At 44.7% G+C, this 24,273-nt stretch overlaps 1 protein-coding gene across 1 annotated transcript in view; it reads right to left on the reverse strand.

Annotated features, from left to right (window-relative positions):
* Positions 1-1,044: 1,044 nt before the first annotated feature.
* COMMD1 (copper metabolism domain containing 1) overlaps positions 1,045-24,273 on the reverse strand; it is a 263,676-nt gene continuing 240,447 nt past the window's right edge. The window contains exon 3 of the mRNA XM_077485992.1: positions 1,045-2,251. Coding sequence (XP_077342118.1) covers positions 2,144-2,251 — 108 coding nt within the window. The 3' untranslated portion in view covers positions 1,045-2,143. The remainder of the gene's footprint in view (positions 2,252-24,273) is intronic.

Here is a 24,273-nt window from a genome sequence, read left to right on the forward strand (position 1 = left end):
CATTACAACCTTCCAGCTACCAACATCCTAACAACCAACAATGTCATTGGTTGAGGAGGACATTGGGAACCTGCACAGCATCCTTGTTTACTCCTCTCCTGCCCACCTCCGTCAGCACTGGGGTCACATTACCTGAGTAAGGGAAAAAAAAATGAGGGAGAAGGGAAACATTGGAATACTAGTCATTGCCAGTGTACAAAGGCATGTATTCATTGGAATAATAAATTACCTCTAATGTTAGGTCTTCTACATGTGTGGATGTTGCTGCATTAAAAAAAAAAAAAATTAGGCCGGCCATACAGGGTTCAGCAGAAACCATCTGAGATTCAAACCATTAATAGGCAGGCTGAATGTATCAAGTTGATCGATCAACTTGGGTACAACCAGCCTGCTGGATTTGCTTCCGATTATTGCAAGTGGCTGCTATAGACTGGAGACTGCTGATACCAGCATTGTGTGACCCTCCTTTTCAGACTTGCATTAACTGCAACAGGAGCAAGCTCTGTATCAGTCTGCACCTGCCTGTCACTGCTTAAAGAGGAACTGCAGTCTGCTCACATAATTTGTAATAAAAACATCTTTGCCATTCTGAAGCTTCCCTCCAACCACTTTGCATATTATTTTATATATACTGTGATTCTGTACTTGCAAAATATGCTGCAGAACTCTCCATCCAATAAGTCTGGCTGTAGCCCGTTTAACTGTGGGCAGCTGAAGCTGTTGCCTGTTCACTTCCTGGATTTACACAGACACACAGAGGCACACCTGCAGCTTTCATTGGTCCTCTTATAACTCATCCCTCCTCCCTTCCTGGCAAACTCTCACAAGAGTGGGAGAGAGAGCTGTGCATGATGTAATAAGCCTAGGCTAATGACCAGACACGAAACAGGAAGTGGGCTGTATAAGGTATTTACTGGCAGAAAAAAAAATGTTTTACTATCCAAAGTTAAAACAACAAGGGCAGAAGATTTAATAGATGGAAAAAAATGACTGAAGGTCCACTTTAAGTTGTAAGTTATTACTAAAACCAGTAATAATCGAATGCAGGGGTGATTATTTAATATGACAACGTGTAGATACATTTATATAGTATTACAGATAAAACCGGCCCTTTGAAGGCAACCAGAAAGCTGATGCGGCCCGAGATGATATTGAGTTTGACACCATGGGCGTCCGCAGGTAGGGGCAAGGGGGATCAAGTGCCCCCCCCGGAATCAGAGATCGGATCTTAAATTCAGCACCGTTGCGTCGATATGGGGGTGTGGGCAGCCCACACCCGGGTGCCATCAAGGTGCTGTCAAGCCCCCCCATCAGTGTAGTGTGACCCCGCCCAGTTTCCTGCCCGCTCCATTCCTTCCCTATTGGCCATAACTGAGGGCCAATCAAAGGAGTCTAGAAGAGGAGAACATCATGGGACATGTATTCCCAAAGATTGGTGGCCCCATTTTCCACAGGGAGGAGGCTACAGCTTGTTCAAGAGAGAGATCGAGAAACTGCAGCTTGGAAAAAAGCTGAGGGGAGAGCGCACTACAGGACAAAGAATAAGGAATGTGCTGGGCAGAAGCCAGAGAGAGAGCCACGCTGCCCAGCGCCACCAGAGAGAGCCACGCTGCCCAGCGCCACCAGAGAGAGCCACGCTGCCCAGTGCCACCAGAGAGAACCACGCTGCTCAGCGCCACCAGAGAGCCACACTGCCCAACGCCACCAAAGAGAGAAAGACTGAGCCTCTACCAGGGTACAGACATGCTACACTACTGACCCAGAGTGAGCAATTGTCCAGCCGGAGGGATCACTTCTGTAGTTTTGCTGGGTCTGGTAAGAGGGCATGTTGGGCATTATCCATTACTTATCCTAGGGACTGTACTACGTCTGCAGTCTCTGGCCATGATAATCTGATAATGACATTGTCGAAAAGGAGCAGTGCATGGGTGACCCTAAAATGATGCCCCGACCCAAAAAAAGTTCTGAGGACGCCCATATTTGACACCCCTGATCTACACCAATGTTGCACTTCAAAGTAAAGACAACAAGAAGGTAATCTTTAAAGAGTGAAAATATCTGCTTGGATTATTATAGATCCCAACACACAAATTTGTTTTTTCATAATACTTTATTATAACAAGTACACGTTTTCTTTGCTTGATTAACTGATCTGTGTTAATGCAGCCAGGCTCTCCTCCACCTCTGACAATTTCTTCAGCATTTCGTTCAGTTTAGCTTCATTGAATTCAAGGCACAAAAATTCAGGTTGCTGGAAAATAAAAGAAGCAGCTAAGTAAATAAATCACATATATTCTAAATCGAAGGGGTGTATTTCTTGAATAATGTGCACTGCAATTCCTTCACTAAAAGTGCATGTACATATGTTCTGTATTACCATCGCAAGCAATCAAAATCTTTTTTTTTAACCACTTACCACCTGGGCACTTTTACCCCCTTCCTGACCCAGGCCAATTTTCAGCTTTCAGCGCTGTAACACTGTACCCATATGACATTTTTATAACTTTTTCACACAAATAAAGCTTTCTTTTGGTGGTTTTTAACAGTGTTAATTTTGGCGACTAAAACAACTAAAACATTTTAGTTGACTAAAATAAGACTAAAACTAAAACAATTGAGATGATTAATATATGACTAAAACTAAAATGCAATTTTAGTCAAAAGACTAATGCCCCATACACACGGTCGGACTTTCCGGCGACAAAATCCATCTGATTTTTTCCAACAGATTTTGGCCCAAACTTGTCTAGCGCACACACGGTCGCACAAAGTTGTCGGAAAATCTGATTGTTCTGAACGTGATGACGTAGAACACGTATAACGGGACTATAAATGGGCCAGTAGCCAATAGCTTTCATCTGGTAATTTATTCTGAGCATGCTTGGCACTTTGCCCGTCAGAATTGTCTACACACGATCGGAATTGAAACAATCTGATTTTGTTGTCGGAAAATTTTAGATCCAGCTCTCAAACTTTGTGTGTCGAAAATTCCAACAACACGATCCGATCGCACATTTTCTGTCGGAAAGTCAGACTGTGTGTACAGGGCATAAGACTAAAACTACATTTAAATTTGACTTCAAAATGAACACTGATCTGTAGTGCATGTTCATACCTCAATACCATAAATAATAGCATATTAGATTTTTCACTCCAGCAGTATATAATGAGTTTGGAAATTGTAGAGAAATGCTTAAATAATGCATTACAATTTAATTACACCCATCTGATTTTAGACCACTAAAATGTACTGAAGATTTAGTCGACTAAATCTAAAACAATTGCAGAAGACTAAAATGGGACTAAAACTAAAATGCCATTTTAGTCCTAAGCCCTTGTACACACGGCCGGACATTCCGATGGACAATGTCCGATAGGACCGTGGTGTCGGATAATCCGACAGTGTGTGGGCTCCATCGGACTGTTTCCGTCGGAGTATCCGACGGACTGAGTTTTCCAGCTGTGCTATAAAATTTTCTGACAACATGATCTGATCGGACTTTGTCCGATCATGTGTAGAGAATTCTGATTGGACAAAGTGCCACGCATGCTCAGATCAAATTCCTAGACCAAAGCTATTGGCTACTAGCCTGAACGTAGTCCCGTCCTAACGAAATAATGTCATCACGTTAAGTACGATCGGATTTTCTGACAACTTTGTCCGACCGTGTGTATGCAACAGCTTCGGACAAAATCAGTCGGACAAAATCAGTCGGACAAAATCCGGCGGATTTGGTTGTCAGAATGTCCGACCGTGTGTACAAGGGCTTAGACTAAAATTGAAATTGAAATTTGCTGCCAAAATTAACACTGGTATTTAATCACGGTTTTTTTGCTAAACAAATAAAAAAAGAAAAAAAAATGTATTTAGAAAAAAAAAAAAAACATTTTTCATAGTTTAAGTTTTGTAAACAGGTAATTTTTCTCCTTCACTGATGTGCGATTATAAGGCTGCACTAATAGGCTGAACTGATGAGGGGGCACTGACTTGTAGTACTGGTGGGCACTGTTGGGTCTGCACTGATAATCAGTGCCCTGGTTATCCGTCTAGCTGTCCTTTTAACACAATCCGGTTATCGGCTCTCTTTTCCCCTCTTCGCACTGTCAGCACAAGGAAAGCAAAGTCGATAACCGGCTTGTGGTTACATCATGATCACAGCTGATCACATGGTAAAGGGCCACTGTGATTGACCCTTTATCCTGATCTGTGATCAGTTGGGTCTAAAGGGCTCAGCGATCACAGAGCGCACCGCCCATGTGACGCAGGGGGCACGTGGGCAGCACGATCACGGGAGGATGACAATCACGATCAGCCTTTCTTACCATTTTTACCCCACAGAGGAACCCTTGAACAATAATTTTCTAATCCAGAGAAACCCCTGCCAAAAACAATTCATTTGAGGATCATGGGAAACTTGACCCATACATAGGTGGTAAGTGGGAAGAATGCAGCCCTTACATTGTTGGACATAATGTCACCTCTACAAACTGCTAAACAGATCACTGGTCATATGCCACTTGCTCTGCCAATTTGTGTGGGCCCCAGAACTATGCAGACACCATCAAATGGGAGGTTAACCAGCCACAGCTCGAAGAACCCTTAGCAACCTCTGGAGGCACCCTATTGTTGAAAATGGCTAGTCCAAACTAATTAAATATCACTGTTACAAATATGAAATTTCAGTTTATATCAGAAGTCAGCAGATCTCTCGTTACTTAATTTCTAATCTCTCCTCCTGACTGATGGTACAGGTGAATTTGACATGCTAACTGTTACGACAGTCCAGCTTCACCTTTGTTATGCGAGACAAGATGGCAGCTGCAAATAGGGGAATAACTGGGTCTCAGTGGCCACACTGGAGCAGAGTTTTTGTTCACTGATTACATAAAATTGAACTGTTAGGCCCCTTTCACATGGGCGTCATCTGTTCAGTCGTGTTTTTTTTCAAAGCAAAAACTGATTCAGTTTACATAAGTTTTCAGTGCAGTGCAGTTCAGTTTACATCCACCCATTGGCGTACTTACCAACCAAGACTCATCCCTGCTGGGGATTCGGCGCTGACAGCAGAATGTAAACAAAAGCATCAACAGAAAAAAAAAACACACCAGAGTGCAGACCCCAACCCCCCCCCACCCTTCATCAATTTATACCAGACCCTTAGGGTCTGATATGGATTGGGGGGGAAACTCATGTCAAAAATATATATAAAAAGGGCATGAGCCCCCCCCCCCCCCCCAATTCTTACCGAGCCCTTCAGGTATGCTATGGATTTTGGGGGTTGGTGAACTCCAAAAATTAAACATTTTAAAAAATTGGTGTAGCCGGTGATGTAATATGTGGCGATTCTGGTATACAGAAGTGTGGTGAGGAGGAGATGCTGCTACTTGTTTTACACTGATACTATGCAAGATCGTTCTTAATGTGAGCGTATTTGGAATATTTTAACAAAATTGGTTTATACTTTCCAATATTGCGCTATGAATGTCTATTTATATTCTGAGCGATACCTGAGATGGGAGGCAAGGATCCAGTGTAAACACTGCAGAGAGATCGATGGAGTGAAGTTTGGCTTTAGAGCTTTCTCGTTCAAATATTTTATTAGTTGTTTCAAAGTACAGTAAAAGTTATGTTTCAATAACATTTGTAAAGTGATGGTTACAAGCTCAGTTAACAATGCTTCTCAAAAGTAGAATTCTAAATATGTGACAGCTTATAGGGCTGTTCAGTGGTACAATGTAATTTTAAGAGGTATATTTCAGATTGTGGAGATCGTAATTTGCGATGAGTGAAAAATAAACAGCATAAATTAACTTCAAAAGAAAACCAGTGTGAAAGGGATGATGTTGATGAGGAGACAGAATAAGTGCTTGGTGGGGGATAGTTAAGGGAGATAAACTTTTGCCAAGGCCAATGTGGCTTGGCACTTTCTCATGGGAGGATCAATTAACCAATCTATCTCAGGTGTCCCTATATGAGGAGGGTCATTAAACCAAGGAGGTAGAGCTTTCTTGATGGAAGTGATCAGGATATGAAGACCACATTGTCCATTTTAAGTGCATCTTGACCCTTTGGTCAGTTCCTAAGGTGGGAAGCCATTTCACCTAAAGGTGGCGGTTGCAGGTTAACTGATTTATCACCATATGAAACTTTTTTTATATATATATATTTTTTTCAGCAATAGTGGTGGATTGAGCACCTGCATTTGCAAATTGGACTCAAGTTTGGGTTTTTGAGCATATGGGTTATTCACACACCTAAATTGGACTTGATCATATATTCTTTATTTTCACTATTTATGTTATATGCACAATATATAATGTTATGACTGTTATATATGCTTAATGTTTTTTCAGAACAAGCGCACCATTTTTTCACAACATTTAAAAAAACATTGTGAAGTCTGCCCAATTCATACCAGACCCTTATCCGAGCATGCAGCCTGGAAGGCCACATGCCCTCAACATGGGGGTAAATAAACACACAACACTATTGGGGAAAAAGAAAAGTCCCCTGATGTAGATCCATCGTTATTCACGTGATTCAATGATGTAGGTCCAGTCATTTACGTTGAATGACTGACACTGAGCCACACGGGGAAGACCCCCGCCACCCGCCAAACCCAAGTGCTAGTGTTGCTTGCCAGTGCAGAAAAAAGTCAGCCATCTGTCAAACCTAACTGCTAATGTTGCTTGCCAGTGCCGATTGACATTGCCGGATCTCCCAGTCGCTAAAGTAAACAAAGGGGCTGGGTCATCGGCTGACCTTACCGGGTAACCCCATTTATGGTCAAAGATGTCATGATGCCTTTGTTACTTTACTGGTGAGGGGAAGGAAATCTGTCATTCCGCAGTGCTGTATTGTCACCAGGTGACCCCACCCACTTATGTCTTCACTGACCATATATGGATATGCCACTGGTTGTCCCCACCCCTTTACTTCAGCAGTGGGGCCACATGACAGTTCTGCTTCCCCTGCCACTAAAGTAAGCAAAGGGGCGGAGCCAACCAGTGATGTCCCTGGGTGACCCCCTGCCCCCTTATGATGTCATTGACCAGAAGTCATTTGATGCTGGCAAGCGAAGGGTTCGGCGGCTGGTGCTTTTTTTTGTGCGGATCTGCAGCTGTCATTTATCCAGATTGATGTGGTTCTACATCACTGGATTATGGATTATTTACACTTGTATTTTCTTTTGGAAATGGCTAGGGCCCCCCTTGTTAAAGGAAGCTTCCAGTGTCTGATAAGTCACACCCCCTGGGCCAGGTTGTGGGGGAAAAAGCCCTTGACCTCACCAACATGCACACTTGGTGACTCTTGTTTACATTCTGCTGTCAGCGGGGAATTCCCCGCCACAAAGAGATTCTGAAATCACAGCCACCCAGAGTGTGGTTATGATAAAGAGCACTCATGCCCAAAGTACATTTGGTGCTTGCTATATTTTCCGATATTTCAAAAAAGATGGCTTTCTTTGGATACATGCAAGTACTGGCTCACATATGACTGTTACCGTTATTCTCCCATTGGGGAGATCCACTTTTCTATTTGTCCAGTTGACCATATTCACAGAGAAATAAATGAGTGGATGATTGGATGATTTAGATGATTTAGGGCGGTACAGTGGTGTAGTGGTTAGCACTCTCGCCTAGTAGTAAAAAGGGTCACTGGTTCAAATCTCAACCACGACGCTACCTGCCTGGAGTTTGCATGTTCTCCCTGTGCCTGCGTGGGTTTCCTTCGGGTACTCCGGTTTCCTCCCACATTCCAAAGACATGCATGTAGGTTAATTGGCTTCTGTCCAAAATTGGCCATTGTATATGGATTGGATTGTGGGCTCCTTGAGGGTAGGGACCAATGTGAGTGTGCAATGTACAGGGATAGGGATAATTGTGTTGAATTGGATGGACTGGTGTCTTTTACCTTACTAACTATGTAACTATGAGTGGAGATCCAAAATTCTTGAGTTGTCCCCAGAAAAAGAGGTGAGAGATCACCTGTTCTGCAGACAACAAAGAAAGGAATGCTTCTCACTTTTGGAGATTTGCTCTAACTTCCCGTTATATCTCTCCTATTGTACGCAGTAGGGATGAGCCGAACACCCCCCGGTTCGGTTCGCACCAGAACTTTCGAACGGACCCCAAATTCGAACGAACTTTAGAACCCCATTGAAGTCTATTGGACTGGAACGTTCGAAATGAAAAGTGCTAATTTTAACGGCTAATATGCAAGATACTGTCCTAAAAAGGGTTTGGGGACCTGGCTCCTGCCCCAGGGGACATGGGTCAATGCCTAAAATGTTTTTAAAAATGGCCGTTTTGGCGGGAGCACTGATTTTAATGACGATTAAAGTGAAAAAAAAAGTGAAATATTCCTTTAAATATGGTGCCTGGGGGGTGTCTGTAGTATGCCTGTGAAGTGCCACGTGTTTCCCGTGTTTAGAACAGTCCCTGCACAAAATGACATTAAACGGAAATAACACCATTTAATACTGCTTGCGGTTTTAATGTTATATCTGGTTCCTGCAATATGGTTGAAAATCATTGAGAAAAATGGCATCCCTGCCCATTACCAGCCCCTTTAGGTCTTGTACGCATATTAAGGGGAACCCCGTACCCATATTAAAAAAAGGAAATGCGTGTGGCCCCCAGGCCCTATATACTCAGAACAGCAGTATACAGGTGGTGCAAACAAGACAGGGACTGTGTAGGTTTGTTGTGTTAAGTTGAATCTGTTTGTAATTTTCAAGTGGTACATTTTTAAAGTGTAGCTCCAGTCAAAAAAACTATTTTTAAGCTTTTTGGAAAGGGTTATCACCCCTGTATAATTTGTTTTGTCGTCCATCTTTTTTCATCTCACTTGCTGTTGTCTCCTCCCGTTTGCAAGTAGGAGATGTTTGTAAATTGGATGTTTGAAAGTAGGGGCCTGCCCTATATGCTCTGCAGAAATGGCGGAACAAGGTGTTGGTTTTGCCACAACATTGTAAGCTCTCAAAGTGACTCTTGGTGGGCGCTGGAGCGCCCTGCTGTGAACGATTATATCAAGAATTGTAATTACATGCCATTGTTGAACAGTGGTAGAAAAATTGACCTTTGGTGGTTGTGGTGCTGGTGCCACAACACTATAAGTCCTCACCGTTACTCTGGGTGGGCACAGGAAGGGGCCCTCCTGTGAAATATTATATCAAGAATTGTAATTACATGTCCCTGTTAAACAGGGGCAGAAAAATTTGAACTTAGGCACTGCTGCTGGTGCCACCACACTGCAACCTCTCCCATATACTCTAGTTTTATTGCAGGAATTAGCCCTGCTGCAAAGCATTGCATCAAAAATTGTAATTAAACGCCCTGTTAAACAGGGGCAGAAAAATTGGGCCTTAGGTACTGGTGCTGGTGCCACCACACTGCAACCTCTCCCATATACTCTTGTTTGATTGCAGGAATTAGCCCTGCTGCAAAGCATTGCATCAAAAATTGTACTTAAACGCCCCTGTTAAACGGTCAGAAAAATTGGGCTGATGGCATCAACCAGAACCAGAAATGTTCTTCCAACATATCAGCGGAGGAGGAAGAGGATAGACAATCAACATAACAGGACAGTCACTCAGCATCAGCATAGGCAGTCTTGAAGGGATGTGATATTTCAAAAAAAAATATTCTGTTACATCAGCTTCAGGTGCTTGGTAGCTGTGGGTGATCCAAGACTGATTCATCTTGATGAAGGTCAGTCGATCAACTGATTCGGTGGACAGGCGCACCCTGTGATCGGTAACAAAGCCACCAGCAGCACTGAAGGTGCGTTCCGAAAGAACGCTGGATGCAGGACAGGCCAGTAGCTCAATTGCATACTGTGCAAGCTCTGGCCAGTGATCCATCCTCAAGACCCAGTAAGCCAGAGGATTTTCGGTGGGAAAGGTGTCAAAGTCTGACCTTGCCCCTAGGTATTCCTGCACCATGTAAATCAGACGCTGGCGATGGGTGCTGGAACCGATCATACCTTGGGGCTGCGGACTAAAAAAAATTCTGAAAGCATCAGTCAGACGGCCACCTTCTCCACCGCTCCTTCTGACCCATGCCTCAGCAACACGTTGTCCAGGACCAGGAGTTTGTAACCTCCCAGTCTCTGGGAACGCGTTGCACAGACCTTTCTGCAAGGCCTCCCGGAGATGTCTCATCCTCTGCTCCCTCTGCGATGGCAAGATAAGGTCGGCAACCTTACCCTTGTACCGTGGATCAAGAAGAGTGGCCAGCCAGTAATGGTCCCTCTCCTTGATCCGAAGAATACGAGGATCCTTCCGCAGGCTTTGCAGGATTAGGGAGGCCATGCAGCGTAGGTTAGCTGAGGCATTCGGTCCGGAGTCCTCTGGGTCACTAAGGACAACATGATCCGCAGCTACCTCCTCCCAGCCACGTACAAGTCCACGTGTTTCTTGGGACTGTAAATCATCCCTACAAGACTGCTGCTGCTGATGCTGAGTGCCAGCCTCCACCTCCATGCTGACACAATCATCCTCCTCCTCCTCCTCTTCCTCCTCCTAATTCCTCTTCCTGTGTGATGGGTGGCACAGCAGGAACACTGTCTGGATAAAGGGGGCCTTGAGAGGCAAGGAAGTCCTCCTCTTCCTGCCTCTGTTCTGCCTCAAGTGCCCTGTCCATTATTCCACGCAGCGTATGCTCCAAGAGGTGGACAAGAGGTACAGTGTCACTGATGCATGCACTGTCACTGGTCACCATCCTTGTGGCCTCCTCAAACGGTGACAGGACAGTGCATGCATCCCTGATCATGCCCCACTGGCGTGGTGAGAAAAAACCAAGCTCCCCTGACCCTCTCCTGGTGCCGTAGTCGCACAGGTACTCATTGATGGCCCTCTGCTGTGTGTGCAGCCACTGCAGCATGGCCAATGTTGAGTTCCATCTGGTGGGCATGTCACATATAAGGCGGTTCTTGGGCAGGTTCAACTCCTTTTGGAGCTCAGCCAGCCGAGCACAGGCATTAAATGATCAGCGGAAATGCACACAGACTTTCCTGGCCTGCTTCAGGACATCCTGTAAGCCGGGGTACCTGCCCAAGAACCGCTGCACCACCAGGTTAAGGACGTGAGCTACACAGGGCACATGGGTCAGTTGTCCCTGTCGGAGGGCGGAGAGGAGGTTGGTGCCATTGTCGCAAACCACCATTCCTGGCTTAAGCTGGCGTGGCCTCAACCACCTCTCGGCCTGCCCCTGCAGAGCTGACAAAACATCCGCCCCAGTGTGGCTCCTGTCCCCCAAACAAACCAGCACAAGCACGGCATGGCATTGTTTTGCCTGCGTACTTGCGTAGCCCCTGGAACGCCTACGGAGCACCGCTGGTTCTAAGGACAGAGCACTGGAGGAGGCCATGGAGGAAGAAGAAGAGGAGGGGGTGGAGGAGAGAGGTGTGTCACAACCAATAGTAGCATTTTGGAGGCGTGGTGGCGGAACAACCTCCAACACTACTGCACCTTGTCCTGCATCCTTCCCAGCTGCCAGAAGAGTGACCCAATGGGCCGTGAAAGACAGGTAACGTCCCTGTCCATGCCTGCTGGACCATGAGTCAGCGGTAATATGCACCTTACCGCTGACCGCCCTGTCCAGCGAGGCAAGGACATTGCCTTCCACATGCCGGTAGAGAGCCGGAATCGCCTTCCGTGAGAAAAAGTGGCGTTTTGGGACCTGCCACTGAGGAACCGCACATTGTACAAATTCACGGGGCATGTGGATGGCTGGGAGTGAACTTCTTTCGCCGGTCCAGCAGCTGGGGCAGGGACATTTGCCTGCTATAATCGGACGTGGGTGTACCGCTAGCAGAGTTCCCGGAAGCACTTGGCTGTGACACACCTAATTCTACACCTTCATTCCTCTCAGAGCAGGTTTCAGAGAGGACTGAAGGTCTAGTGGGGTTGGAGATGCCAGCTGATGAGGAGCAAGGAGAGGTCCGCTTTGTTCTTTGGTGTGGGTCTTTGAGGTACGCTTGCCAACGAGCTGCATGGCAGGTCAACATATGTCTGGTCAAGCATGTGGTGCCCAAGCGGCTGATGTTTTGGCCACGCGAGATACGCTTGAGACATATGTTGCAAATAGCAGCGGTGCGATCTGATGCACTCGTCTCAAAAAAGGCCCACACCAAAGAACTTTTAGAATAACGCGCAGAGGCAGCGCTCTGCACAGGCGGAGCTCTGCGGTGTGATTCAGTCGGTGTGCTGCCCCTAAGCTGGCCCCCGGAGGGCATCCTGCCTCGTTGGACATGTGCCTCCTCCTCCTCCTCCTCCTCTCTCCTTCCAGGCACCCACGTGGAGTCAGTGCCCTCATCATCCCCTCCCTCTTCATCGCTGTAGCAAACCTGGCAGTATGCTGCAGCTTGTGGAACATGACTGCCAGATTGCTGTCCTTCTTCAGCATCCCCTCTCTCTGCGCTCACGCTACTGCCTTCCTCTAGCTGAGTGTCATCATCAGAGCCCACAAAACACTGGGCATCCTCCTGGAGCATGTACACAACACTGTGCTCAAAGAGTTCAGGAGACTCCTCAGGAGGACATGGTGGGTCTAGGGAAAGAGTCACTGATGATGACATTGAGAGGAGGGAAGATGATGCGTTGGCAGCTGCTTTGCTAGTACCCTGAGCCTGGGTGAGAGAGGATGAGGAGGATGAAGAGGGCTTGGTCATCCACTCTACCAAGTCGTTGGCATGTTGCGGCTCAACATGTCCAGCTGCCGAAAAGAAGGACAAGCGTGTCCCATGGCCACGTGCTGATGACAATGCACCGCGTCCACGACCAGCACTGTTGTCTCTAGACACAGAGCCTGCTTGCCCTCTTTTATCGGCTCGCGCCTGTCTGCCTCTCCTTGCTGGCCTTCCAGACATGGTAATGGCCTGAAGGGAGTTGGGTAAAAAAGCAGTTGGGTAGTGTATATTGTGCTAGAGGCACACAACACCCACTAACTCCTGCAGATGCCTTTATTATTGAACACCAGTGATAAAGGGGTATATACAGATGTATACTGTGCTGTGCTGGAGGCACACACAACTTCCAATAACTCCTGCAGATGGCAAGTGGGCTCAAATAGAGAAGAGCTATGTAGGTGGATATAGCGGTATGTACTGGGTACAGAGCACGCAGACAGCACGCACTCCTAACACTACTGACTGCAAGCTCTATTATAAAAGATAGATCACTAGCTATATAGGTGAGGTGAATATAGCGGTGTATACTGCGGTCAGGGCACGCAGACAATAACCACTACACAACAGCAAGATCGAAAATCGTCCAAAAACGATCGGTGTGCACTGTGTTGAAGGTACACAGAACACCCACTGCTTCAGACGCCAACACACTACACAAGGCCGCCGCACTGGCAGCCTTATATAGTGTGGGGCGTGCACTACACAGCCTGAGCTATGATTGGCCACAGGCATCCTGCCTGTGGCCAATCATGCGGGGTCACAGTGCATGCTTGGCCAATCATGAGCCAGCAATGCACTGTGCCATCGCAGTGCATTGTGGGCCGTGAGCGCCACACGAATTTGGCGCGAACGGACCAAAATGTTCGGACTTCGCCGAACGGACGAACAGCCGATGTTCGAGTCGAACATATGTTCGACTCGAACACGAAGCTCATCCCTAGTACGCAGCAACAATAGAATTACCATAGAATAGAGGCAACAATAAATTGCAAATGTTTTAACCCTTTCTTACTCTATTCCAAATAAAAAAAGTATTGGCTATACATATATGTTAACGGTACATATACATTTGTGTGTGTGATCATGTCTGTCTCTAATCAGCACGTTTTCAACCTGGCTAAATATTTTCCTGCTCATCACAGACAATGATCAACTTGCTATAAGGCCTTTGTATGTCTACTCTCTGTCTTGTAGAATTTGTAGAATGCATTTGGTTTCAAATTATAATACAACTTGTGAGTCAGCAAAACATAAATAATGCATTAAGCTGAATGTACACAGGAGCTTTATCTCCATAAACGAGTCTAAATGATCAGTAGTTTGTACCTAACATAATGCCATAAACACCAACACATAAAATGATGAGCTATGCCCTGGTTTAGACATAAAGCAAGTTCACCCAAGTGACATCCCATGTCTTGTGGAAAACCAATTAGAATTGACATGTGCAATCTATCACTGTCTGGTGCGTACACTTTATTAAAGCAGCAGAACCTTTTATATCCAGAAAACTCTATTTATAGATGAAAACGCACTGCACTGTGCAAGGAAATGAAAATGCTGTTATGACGGGTTAAAATGCAGTTGAATGACTCCAGGTCTTGAAGACCGGTGAATGGCCGGGAGAAATCAGGACACTAAATGTATCAATCAATGGGCTGTCTACTGTGTAGTCTGCTCTTTTTCTGCTTAATTAATTGAATAAATGATTTAAATGGAACTGCTGGCTCAAGCGTAGGCATGGTCAGTGCCAGGCAAGTGCTCTTTTATAAATGGATGATGCAGGTTTCTTGGTTTATATGTAAAGTTACTTGGAATCCAACAGCAAGCTGTTAAATGTATAGAGTTGTAAGCTGCACTGCAGCCCTGCTCTTTGAGCGTGCAAGAAACATTGTCATGTCACTGAACTGGGACCTCCATTGCCCTGTCATGTGAAAGCGGTAATGCGTTTCTATATTACACTCAGTGTCAGTACTACAGAAGGTCATTTAAATTCTACTCGCTGGGGCGGATTTACTATAACCTGGTGCATCTGAGCATGGTAGCCGATCAGCTTCTAATTTCAGTTTGTTCAATTAAGCTTTGACAAAAAACAAACAAACCTGGAAGCTGATTTATATGCAGAGTTACACCAGATGGTTTTAGTAAATCCTCCCCATAGTGTTCCATAAAGTTTAACCAAATTGTTAGAACCAGAAAATTCATCTGACCTTACCTTAAAACGGAATTTTGGGCACAAGGATATACATCGTATTTATTGGCCTATAACATGCACTTTTTTCCCCTTAAAAGCGGCAGAAAATCGTGGGTGCGCGATATACGCCAAACCACTGCCTCGGAGGGGAAGGAGGGAACGAGCGCCGCTGAAATAGACAGAGCCGAGTGTACCGTGTACTCGGCTAGGCTCGGCTCCCACCTCCTAGCATTTACATCCTGTCATTGGACCGGTGTAGTGTCCATCATAGGAGCCGGGCCAAGGGGCGGGACTCCGAGATGAGCCGAGTACACAGGACATCTGGCTCTGTCTATCTCGGCGTCGCTTATTCCCTCCTCGGCAGGTAGGTTTATGTGTTGTTCACAGCAGCTGGATTTATCTGCTTATTCAAATAAACACTTCACAATGCAAAGTGAAAAATTGAGTACAAGTAAAAATTTAAAAACCCATCATTGATCATGCTGCAATTTTGGGCAATGCTGCAGATGGACAATTTTGGGCAAGGCTGCAGATGGACACTGATCATTCTGCAATGATGGGCAAGGCTGCAGATGGACACTGATAAGGCTGCATTGATGGGCATTTAAAATGTAAGCTTTTTTCCTTAAACTTCCCTCCTAAACTTGGGGTGCGTGTTCTACACCGGCGCGTGTTATATGCCGAGAAATACGGTATCTGCATGGGAAGAAGTGCTCTGCTTACATCCACAGTGCAGAAGTTCTTCCCACAACCCTCTTCTGTAAGGCTCGGTTCACAGTTCTGTGACATGGGATCCGACTTGTGAGACCCCAATTTGCATGACATGTCAAATTCAATGTTTTTTCAATTCCCTATGAGAGCTGTCTTAACTGATCCGATTCAAGTCGCTCTGACTTTAGAAAAGGTTTCTGCACTACTTTGGTCTGATTGGGCGTTATTTCATCCCATAGATAGGGTCCTGAATGCAACAAAGTTAGATGGAAGCCGCAGGGCAAAGTCGTCTGACTTTGCAGTGCCAGCAGTGTGAATTAAAGGGGTTGTAAAGGTTCATTTTTTATTTTCTACATAGGTTCCTTTAAGCTAGTGCATCGTTGGTTCACTTACCTTTTCCTTCGATTTCCCTTCTAGATGTTTTTTTTCTTTGTCTGAATATCTCACTTCCTGTTTCTCCTCAGTAAACTTCTCACCATCATCCGAGCGGTGGTTAGTCAGCCAGAACAGCTTACTGAACAGCTTACTGAGGAGGAACAGGAAGTGAGAAATTCAGACAAAGAAAACAAAGAAAATAAACATTTAGAAGGGAAATCGAAGGAAAAGATAAGTGAACCAACAATGCACTAGCTTAAAGGAACCTATTTAGAAAATAAAAAACAAAACTTTACAACCCCTTTAAGCCTTATGCCTACATTTTTCAGATGTAAAAAAAATGTTTTTCTTAACCTTCCAGCCATAGGTAACACCATCTTTCTAATGCTGCATGACTGCAATCTCTACAGTATTGTCATCCTCCCCTGTAGTGTGTTCTACCATTGTGGGTACATCATCACAATAACATTTCTCTTCTAGCGACATATGTATTAACAAACTATTTTTTACATTTCAGAATTAGAAAAGCATAACTGTGCTATACTATTAGTTTTGTATTTATAAAAAATAAACATTTTTAAACTCATGACTGAAATATATTTGTAGCACCCTCTAATGCTAGAATTGTAGATACGTTTTTGGTATATAAGCCTAGGCTCACATTGATACGATTTGGCATGCAATTTGACATGTCAAATCAGTGGCTATTGCCAGCAATGGCGCTGTTCAAATCAGTGCATTCAAATCGGTGCAATGTCGACTTTGTGGTGCCGCACAGATTCACAAAAGTAGTTTCTGTACTACTTTTGGCGACTTCGTGTGCGATTTCAATAGACATCTGTGCAAGAACCCGCACAGATGTCTCTGAAATCACCTCCAAAGTCGGAATGACATGCAATTATGAAGTTGTACGAGTTTAGCTGAACTCTCATAATTTCAATCCCACAGCAGTGTGAACCTAGGCTCAGTGTAGGTGAATTTTTGCAGGATTGGCTGGCAGCCAAACCGGTCTGCATTTTATTCCTGGGTTGGGCAGAAATCCAGGGAGAGCTGGATGGCTCACAGGCAGCATCACTGAAACCTTCCCCCTACTTCTCGAATGTTCTGGTGCCTTCTAGAAGAATGGAAGGGGAGGTAAGGTGGAGTTGCCTGGAGTGTTCTGAGGGCCCTGACCAATCCCCAACTTGGATTGGCAGGGGGCAGGCCCCCTAAAATATTCAGAGTCAGCCCAGCCGGGGAGAAGTTGTATTCGGGTGGAAGCTAAAGATGGAGTGTTAGGCTGTTGTGGCCTTTGTAAAGGAAGCTCCCCAGTCTGGGGGGTGACCTTGGGCCTGGGCTCAGGTGCGGATGGGACCTTTCTAAAACCATGGTGTTGTCATGGACAGGAGGCACTGGGAGCAACAAAAGAGGAGTGGGAGAACACTGCCAGGCAAGTCTCTAGGAGCAACAAGAACCAACCAGGGGGGCTGGTGAGTGACACACAGTCAGGAGGACTGGGAGGCATGCCTGAGAGGACTAAGATGGAGCAGTCTGTGATGGGTACAGAGACAGTCAGGACAACTGAGTTGGCAAGGGCAGTGGTAAGAGGCAGCTGCAGCCAGGAGGGCTGGCAGGACCTGAAGAGGTGGTACAGGGAGCAGTAGCCACATATGGGACAGCTAGCACTAAGAACTACTACCATTTTCTACACCACAGGTGCCCGCGGCCCCTGCTTGCAAAGGGCATTGCCTGGATAGCCAGTGTTAGGTCTTAACAACAGTGCTAGTTAGTCTCGGGAGTGATAGTCTGCAAAAAAGTCTATGTCCTGGAGGAGAAGAAAATAGGTTGTATATACCAGTGGTGTATATACTGTAGTTCAGTCCCTAAATTTCCTATATACAATCAAGTGGCCATCCCATATGCACCCTATCACCATCCAAGTTCTATTCCCCTAATAAAACAAAACACAGTACAAGGACTGTTTCTTGACTGAAGTGTGTCTGGAAATTCATGTGCCTGGCTGTGCAGGGAGGGAGATGAACCAATTACCAGTAGCCCCTAAGGGGGTACCGCTATATGTTGTTTCTTTAAAAAAAAACTATTGCTGCCAGAATGTTTCCAGGAATAGCATTGTTAAAGAAACATCTGGCTAACGTACAGAAGATAAAAGACTGAAGACTAGTATTGGGACAGCTTGTATTGGCTGCAGATAGAGAGCAGACCTATTAAAACCAGTGAGAAATAGTAGAAAGAGGCAAAAATAATTGAATCCTCTGGACTGAGGTTTCAGTTTTTGGTTGATCCTCTACCTTACTGACCCTAAAATGTACGGTAACTTACAAATACATTAAAAGTCTTGCTGGTCTAGGCAACTAAAGGGTTATAAAACATGCTGCTCCAAGGTAGACCCAGTAATGATCACATAAACGCCTAGGCCTTTAGCCATAATAATACATATTCAATGCTGAATGGAGCCTGAAGCAGCACTTTCTCCAGGAAAGTTAAGTATTTCAGATAACTTTATGTATAGGTCTACTATGGAATAAATTAGTGTGTACTTTGACACTTGCTGCCAGATTTGCCACCTGTATGGGAATTACCTGGACAGTCCAGGTTTATACTTATGCCTGGGGTTCTGTCCTCCTGAAACCCAGACACATGGCTGGCGCCACCATAAAGCAACACAGGCAGCCGCCTGAGGTCGTTCAGCTGGGGCTAAAATGTTCCTTTGCCATGGCTGGATTAATGTAGGGGCTCAGGGAGCTGCAGGGCACTGCATGGACTCCTTCAACCTCCTCTCCCAGGCCCGAAGGACAGGCTGACCAGGGGTCCGGAGAATAAGGACAGGCAGGAGGTGCAGGCAGCCAGGGGCCCCTCCACCTCTCAGAGATCTGCTGCAGAGCACCTCCATGACCACGAAAATGAGTTCTGCCTGCTGCTGCCATGGAAGGTACTGTACTGACCATCAGAAACACCTTCCAGCAGACAGGATGCGGGCTGCAGACAGGACTAGGGGTCTCTCTCTCACCCCTCTCTCTCTCTCTCTGACCCATCTCTCTCTCTCTATCCCCCCCTCTCAGTCACTCCTCTCTCACCCCCTCTCTTGTTAACCCCCTCTATCTCACCCACTCTCTTTTACCCCCTCTCTCTGTCACCCCTCTCTCTCTTTCACCCCCTCTCTCTCTCTGATGCCCTCTCTCTGTTGCCCCTCTCTCTCCCTCAAGCCCTCTGTGTCACCTCTCTCTCACCCCCCTCTCTCACCCCCTTTCTCTCTCTCTGACCCCTCTCTGTCATCCCTCTCTAACCCCCCCCCTCTCTCTCATCCCACCTGTCACCCCCTCTCTCTCTCTCTTCCCCGAACTCTAATCGAATGGGGTCTGTAAAGGGGGTGCTGATATTAGGTGACTCTGAGCTAATGGTGGTCTCTCCCCCTTAGAGACCCCCCATTAATTTAGAGTCCCCTTATATCAGTGTCCCCCCGCCCCCCTTACAGACCCCAATTAGAATAGAGTGCAGTGAAAAGTGTCCGGTATTGAAGTGGTTGATTGAATTTAGGTACACTGTTGAATGACACCCAACATCGTTCAACCCACTGAGCCCAGGCTGTCAAATAGTACAACCCCTGGGGGTACGTCATCACGGCTCTTATTTCACCTGCACAGAATGGCACTTTTACATCAATACATAAATTCTGCATTGTTTTCAGGAGTAAGGACCACCCTAGATTATAATATATGCATAGTGTATACTACAAAAAAAAAAATGCCATGTGTTGCTAAAGTGTTCGGGCTTGAAGAAAAAATGGCAACCCTACTTGCTGCACAAAGTTTTTCTGTATACTTCAAGTTTGCTTGGACTTGCTCTGGTTTCCTCTCATAATCTAGTACTGGTAGGTAAACTGGTTTCCTTCCAAGCTACCCTTAGTTTGTGTTCCTGTGGTAATGAAGCAGCAGCTATTTAACCACTTGTCTACCATGCCATTTATAAATGTACCTTGGTAGACAAGTGATTAAATATATAGCAGCCAATTCATTTTTTTTATATGAAATCGGTCTGAAACATAAAAGCTGGCCATACATCAAGGAATTTGGAAGCAATCAAATACTCAGACAGGCCTCAATTCACTCAAAATGAACCCCTTCCTTTCTGTCCTGGTGTCCCCTTTAATAGATCTTAACGCCCAGGGGGAGGGAAGGATGGGCGATCTGTGATCACTGTGATTGCTTGTCACAGTGGTCATATGATTGGAATCTGGTCCTACTGGTTAATGATGTTTTTGGCAGCTCGGTCTTTGTGCTGGGTGCTTGGTCCTAGCACATAAACATTGCCCACCCAGTGATGCATATGTGTGGAATGTGGAGCCTAGCTTTTTGCTGCTAAACATATGGGTTACTGGGGCATAAAGGAGATAACAGCATGCTAAATGATCACCTATGAGGCAGCAATGGGGAGCTCTGCGTTAACAGTATTCATTAGCAGAGATGAACAGAATGCAAGGGGAATAATTCCAACTAGCTTGATCAGTAGCACTCTGCTAATTCAGTCATTCGCAGTCCATGTACATGGCGATCATATTTTGTGCATTGAAAACATTTGCAGATTAGTTTAAAGTTTAACTGTAGGTAGATATAAAAGACATAGTGAACACAGAGCTGTAATCATTATTAAATGTATTTTTAAATCCAAGGAGCGTTAAGTATCTGAATTTCACACTTAGATTCCATGCACACTGAAGCTCATAAACGGGCGTTTTTGTGAGTTTGGGCGTTTTATAATTTTTTTAACAGCCTATAAACTCCCCTCTATGTTATCCAATGTGTCCATGCACGCATGGACATTTTTGAACGTTTACCAGCATTGGAGTTCATAGGCCTTTTTCTGAACGCCATAAAATTGTGTTCGGGGGTCATTTTTCTGACCACAGAAAAAGCCAAACGCTCATAAAGGCTCAAAAACGTGGCTCTCCAGCGTTTAATGTTTTTGATCCATTGAAAAAATAAAAAAATAAAAACCGCTGACGCAGAAAAATTCGAATAAACGCTATTGCAAAAACGTTAAAGATTCACTGAAAAGCTACCAGCGTTTTTATAACATTATTTTAACGTCCAGTGTGCATGAAGGCTTACAGCAGGGCTGGAGTGTGAAAAGGAAGATACAGAACAAGGATCCAATCAGCTCATGTGCTGACATGAAGCATGTTCAAAAGGAAGAGAAGGCAGAGACAAGGCTACCTGGGTTTAATATAAGATAAAAATGATTGACAAAAGGACCAGACAGACGCAAACAAGTATAACCCCCCCATACTGACAATTAGTTTCTACTAGCATATGAGAATAATGAAAGCCTCTAACAACAGAGTACAGAGAGACTTCAAATATGATATGTATGCAAAAATAAGAATTTTGAAAAATAAAAACGTAATGCATCCTTCACAGGAAGTGGTCACTTTCAGAGTGAAGTTGCACATTCATAGCAATTATCAATGCCATGGCCTGTATTTAAACATATTAAATATTGTTTTGCTTGTTTTAGCTTTCAGCAACTCATCACTGAATGCTGTAACTATTACCGCTGAAGCGTACAGATGTACTCCATTACTAAATATTTGGTTCTAAGTAGCCAAGTATTTTCACAAAGCTGATTTAAAAAAAAAAAGCATAACTCTTTGCATCATACAATTTATCTATGGAGATCTATGCATCTTACGGTTATACACGAGTGCTGAACTTTAAGTTTTTGCTGCCCTGTATGGCCAAACTTCTGCATCACAACACAACTGAACATATCTGAACCCTTTAAAAGCTTCCAGAGAGAAACTTTAACAGTAAGGCCGCTTTCACACTGAAAGCGCCGTGCGTTAGCGGTAAAACTAACGGCGCTTTACCTTCATTTTAGCAACGCTGTTCAGCTGATAATGGGGTGCTAGCAGCCAAAGAAAGGGTCAAAAGCGCCCGTGTTGCAGCGCTGTTGAGTCGTTTTGCAGGCGCTTCGGCAGTGCTGCCCATTCATTTCAATGGGCAGGGCGTTTTGGGAGGAGTGTATGCACCGCTCCCGCACCACCCCAAAGATGCTGCTTGCAAGACTTTTCGGAACGTGCCGCAAGCGCACCACCCCAGTGTGAAAAGTCACACTGAAATGAATGGGGAGGCAGTTTTCAGGCGTGCGTTAGAGGCTTTTTCTAGCAGTAAAACGCCTGAAAATTGCCTCAGTGTGAAAGCGGCCTAAGGGTCAACTCAGTCCTGTGTGTCCATTTTTAACATGCACTGATTTCTGTTACAGATTTCATCTAGCAAAGAGCTAAGTTAATCTCCCATAAAGGATAGTCGCAGCAAGGCCTTTTTATACGGTTTCACAGCCAACCAGAACTTAAGCTAGATGGCTCTATGGATATGGACAGAAGAAAGGGATGTCATAGATAGAATAGGGTTAGCCTTCAATAAATAAAATTTGATGGAATGGTCATCTGAACCACACAATCAATAAAGTGTGTATAGAAGAGTTAGAGATGCGCGATTAATCGTTAAAAGATTGTGATCTCGATTTGCTATCCCCTCACGATCTTAATCCAGCATTTCCACAATTCATGTAGAAAATGCAGAGCCATTCAACTGCTCACAGCTGTAAAAAAAAAAAAAAGGGGCAGCTGGCAATGTTTATCAACAACACTGCTCAGCACTAAAAGAGAAAGATAAAAGAAAAGAAACATTGAATCTTTCTGTTTAATAATTTACAGATCAAAGGGATGAACTTTGGTCTGCAAATTAAGTCAGTTTAAAGCAACCTTGTCAAGTAAAAAAAACTTTTTTTGGGTGGGATTTTGTAAAATTTTCCCTCTTTTTAACCATTAATTTACTCTAATCAGCCATATTAACTTCTTATCCTCCTCCATTTAATTAATTTTCACACTGATTTATTTTAAAATTATAAACTATTGATAATTAAAACTTTTTTTTTGTTTTTTTGCTTTGTTCATTAATATTTTTACACCATTAACATATATTTACATGGTTCACATTGAAAAAAAGCGCAAAATTAAAAGAAATTTATTTAATTAGTAAAATAACTTTTCAATGCTTTGTACCATTGCTAACAGCTGACATGTAAACAAAAAGTTGTGGTAGGTATTGGTAATTGGTATCGGTGACCATTAAAAAAAATAAAATAAAAAGACCCTAATATAACTTAATGGTAATTTTTTTTATTTCTTTACACATTACATTGTTTTTCATTACATTTATTTAAATTTGATTGAAGCAAAGAGTATTATGTCTAATTTTATTGCCATCTTGTTTTATAACTTGATGTTCAGGGGTTGTAAATCTTTAAAATAAAAAAGTTCTTCAGAATCGTGATCTTTATTCTAAGCAAACAAAATCGTAAATCACATTTTTTCCAGAATCGTGCAGCTCTAGGAAGATTCTAAAAATTAAGAACAGTAACAAAGCAAAGGTTGAATCCTACAAAGGCGTAGACTGAGCGAGAAAGTGTTTCTAAATTCATATCAGTGGGAGCCTTAAAGGACAGTGAATCTTTGATAGGAATGGTTGAAGTCTTGTTATAACGAAACACCGGAGAGTCCACCAGTTGTTTCCAATCCTTGTAAATTTATTGAATAGAGGATAAAGAGGACAAACCTTGGTGAACCATTTGGGTCTATGAGAACCTAGACCAGACATAGTCGTAGACAAGGCAACAGTGGAAACCTCTAAATCTAGAGTGAGCATACAACCTCAATGATAAATGAAACAATTTCTGTTTCAGCAAAATAGCTGCTCACTGAAATTCAGGAAAGGGAGAGATTCAGCATCTGACAACAAGTCCTCTGGAGGATCTCGCACATATTCAGAAATGGTTGGCATTTTTGCCTCAGAACAAGGAGATGGTTGGCATCTCTGCATCAGAGTTCACTGGGGAGGGCCATTTAAAGCGGAGGTCCACCCTAAAGTGGACCTTCCGCTCATCGGAACCCTCCCCCCCTCCGGTGCCACAATCGGCACCTTTCAGGGGGGAGGGGGGTGCAGTTACCTGGATAATCCAGGTAACTGCACCCACTTCCGGGATAGCTCTCTGCGGAAAGGGGCGTAACTTACGCCCCTTTCCGCAAGTGCCCGCCCCTTCCCGCAAGTGCCCCGCTGCCTGCTGGGAAACACACAGATCCCAGAGGCAGCGGGGAGCGTCCTTATTGCGCAGCGCGATTCGCGCATGCGCAGTAGGGAACCGGGAAATGAAGCCGAAAGGCTCCATTTCCTGATTCCCATACCCAAGATGGCGGCGGCAGGACCCGACAGGCGACCTAGAGATCGGCTTCGGGTGCCGACAT

The sequence above is a fragment of the Lithobates pipiens genome, unplaced genomic scaffold (assembly GCF_037356315.1).
Source record: "Lithobates pipiens isolate NorthernLeopardFrog02 unplaced genomic scaffold, aLitPip1_a1.2 Scaffold_18, whole genome shotgun sequence".
Classification (NCBI taxonomy): Eukaryota; Metazoa; Chordata; class Amphibia; order Anura; family Ranidae; genus Lithobates; species Lithobates pipiens.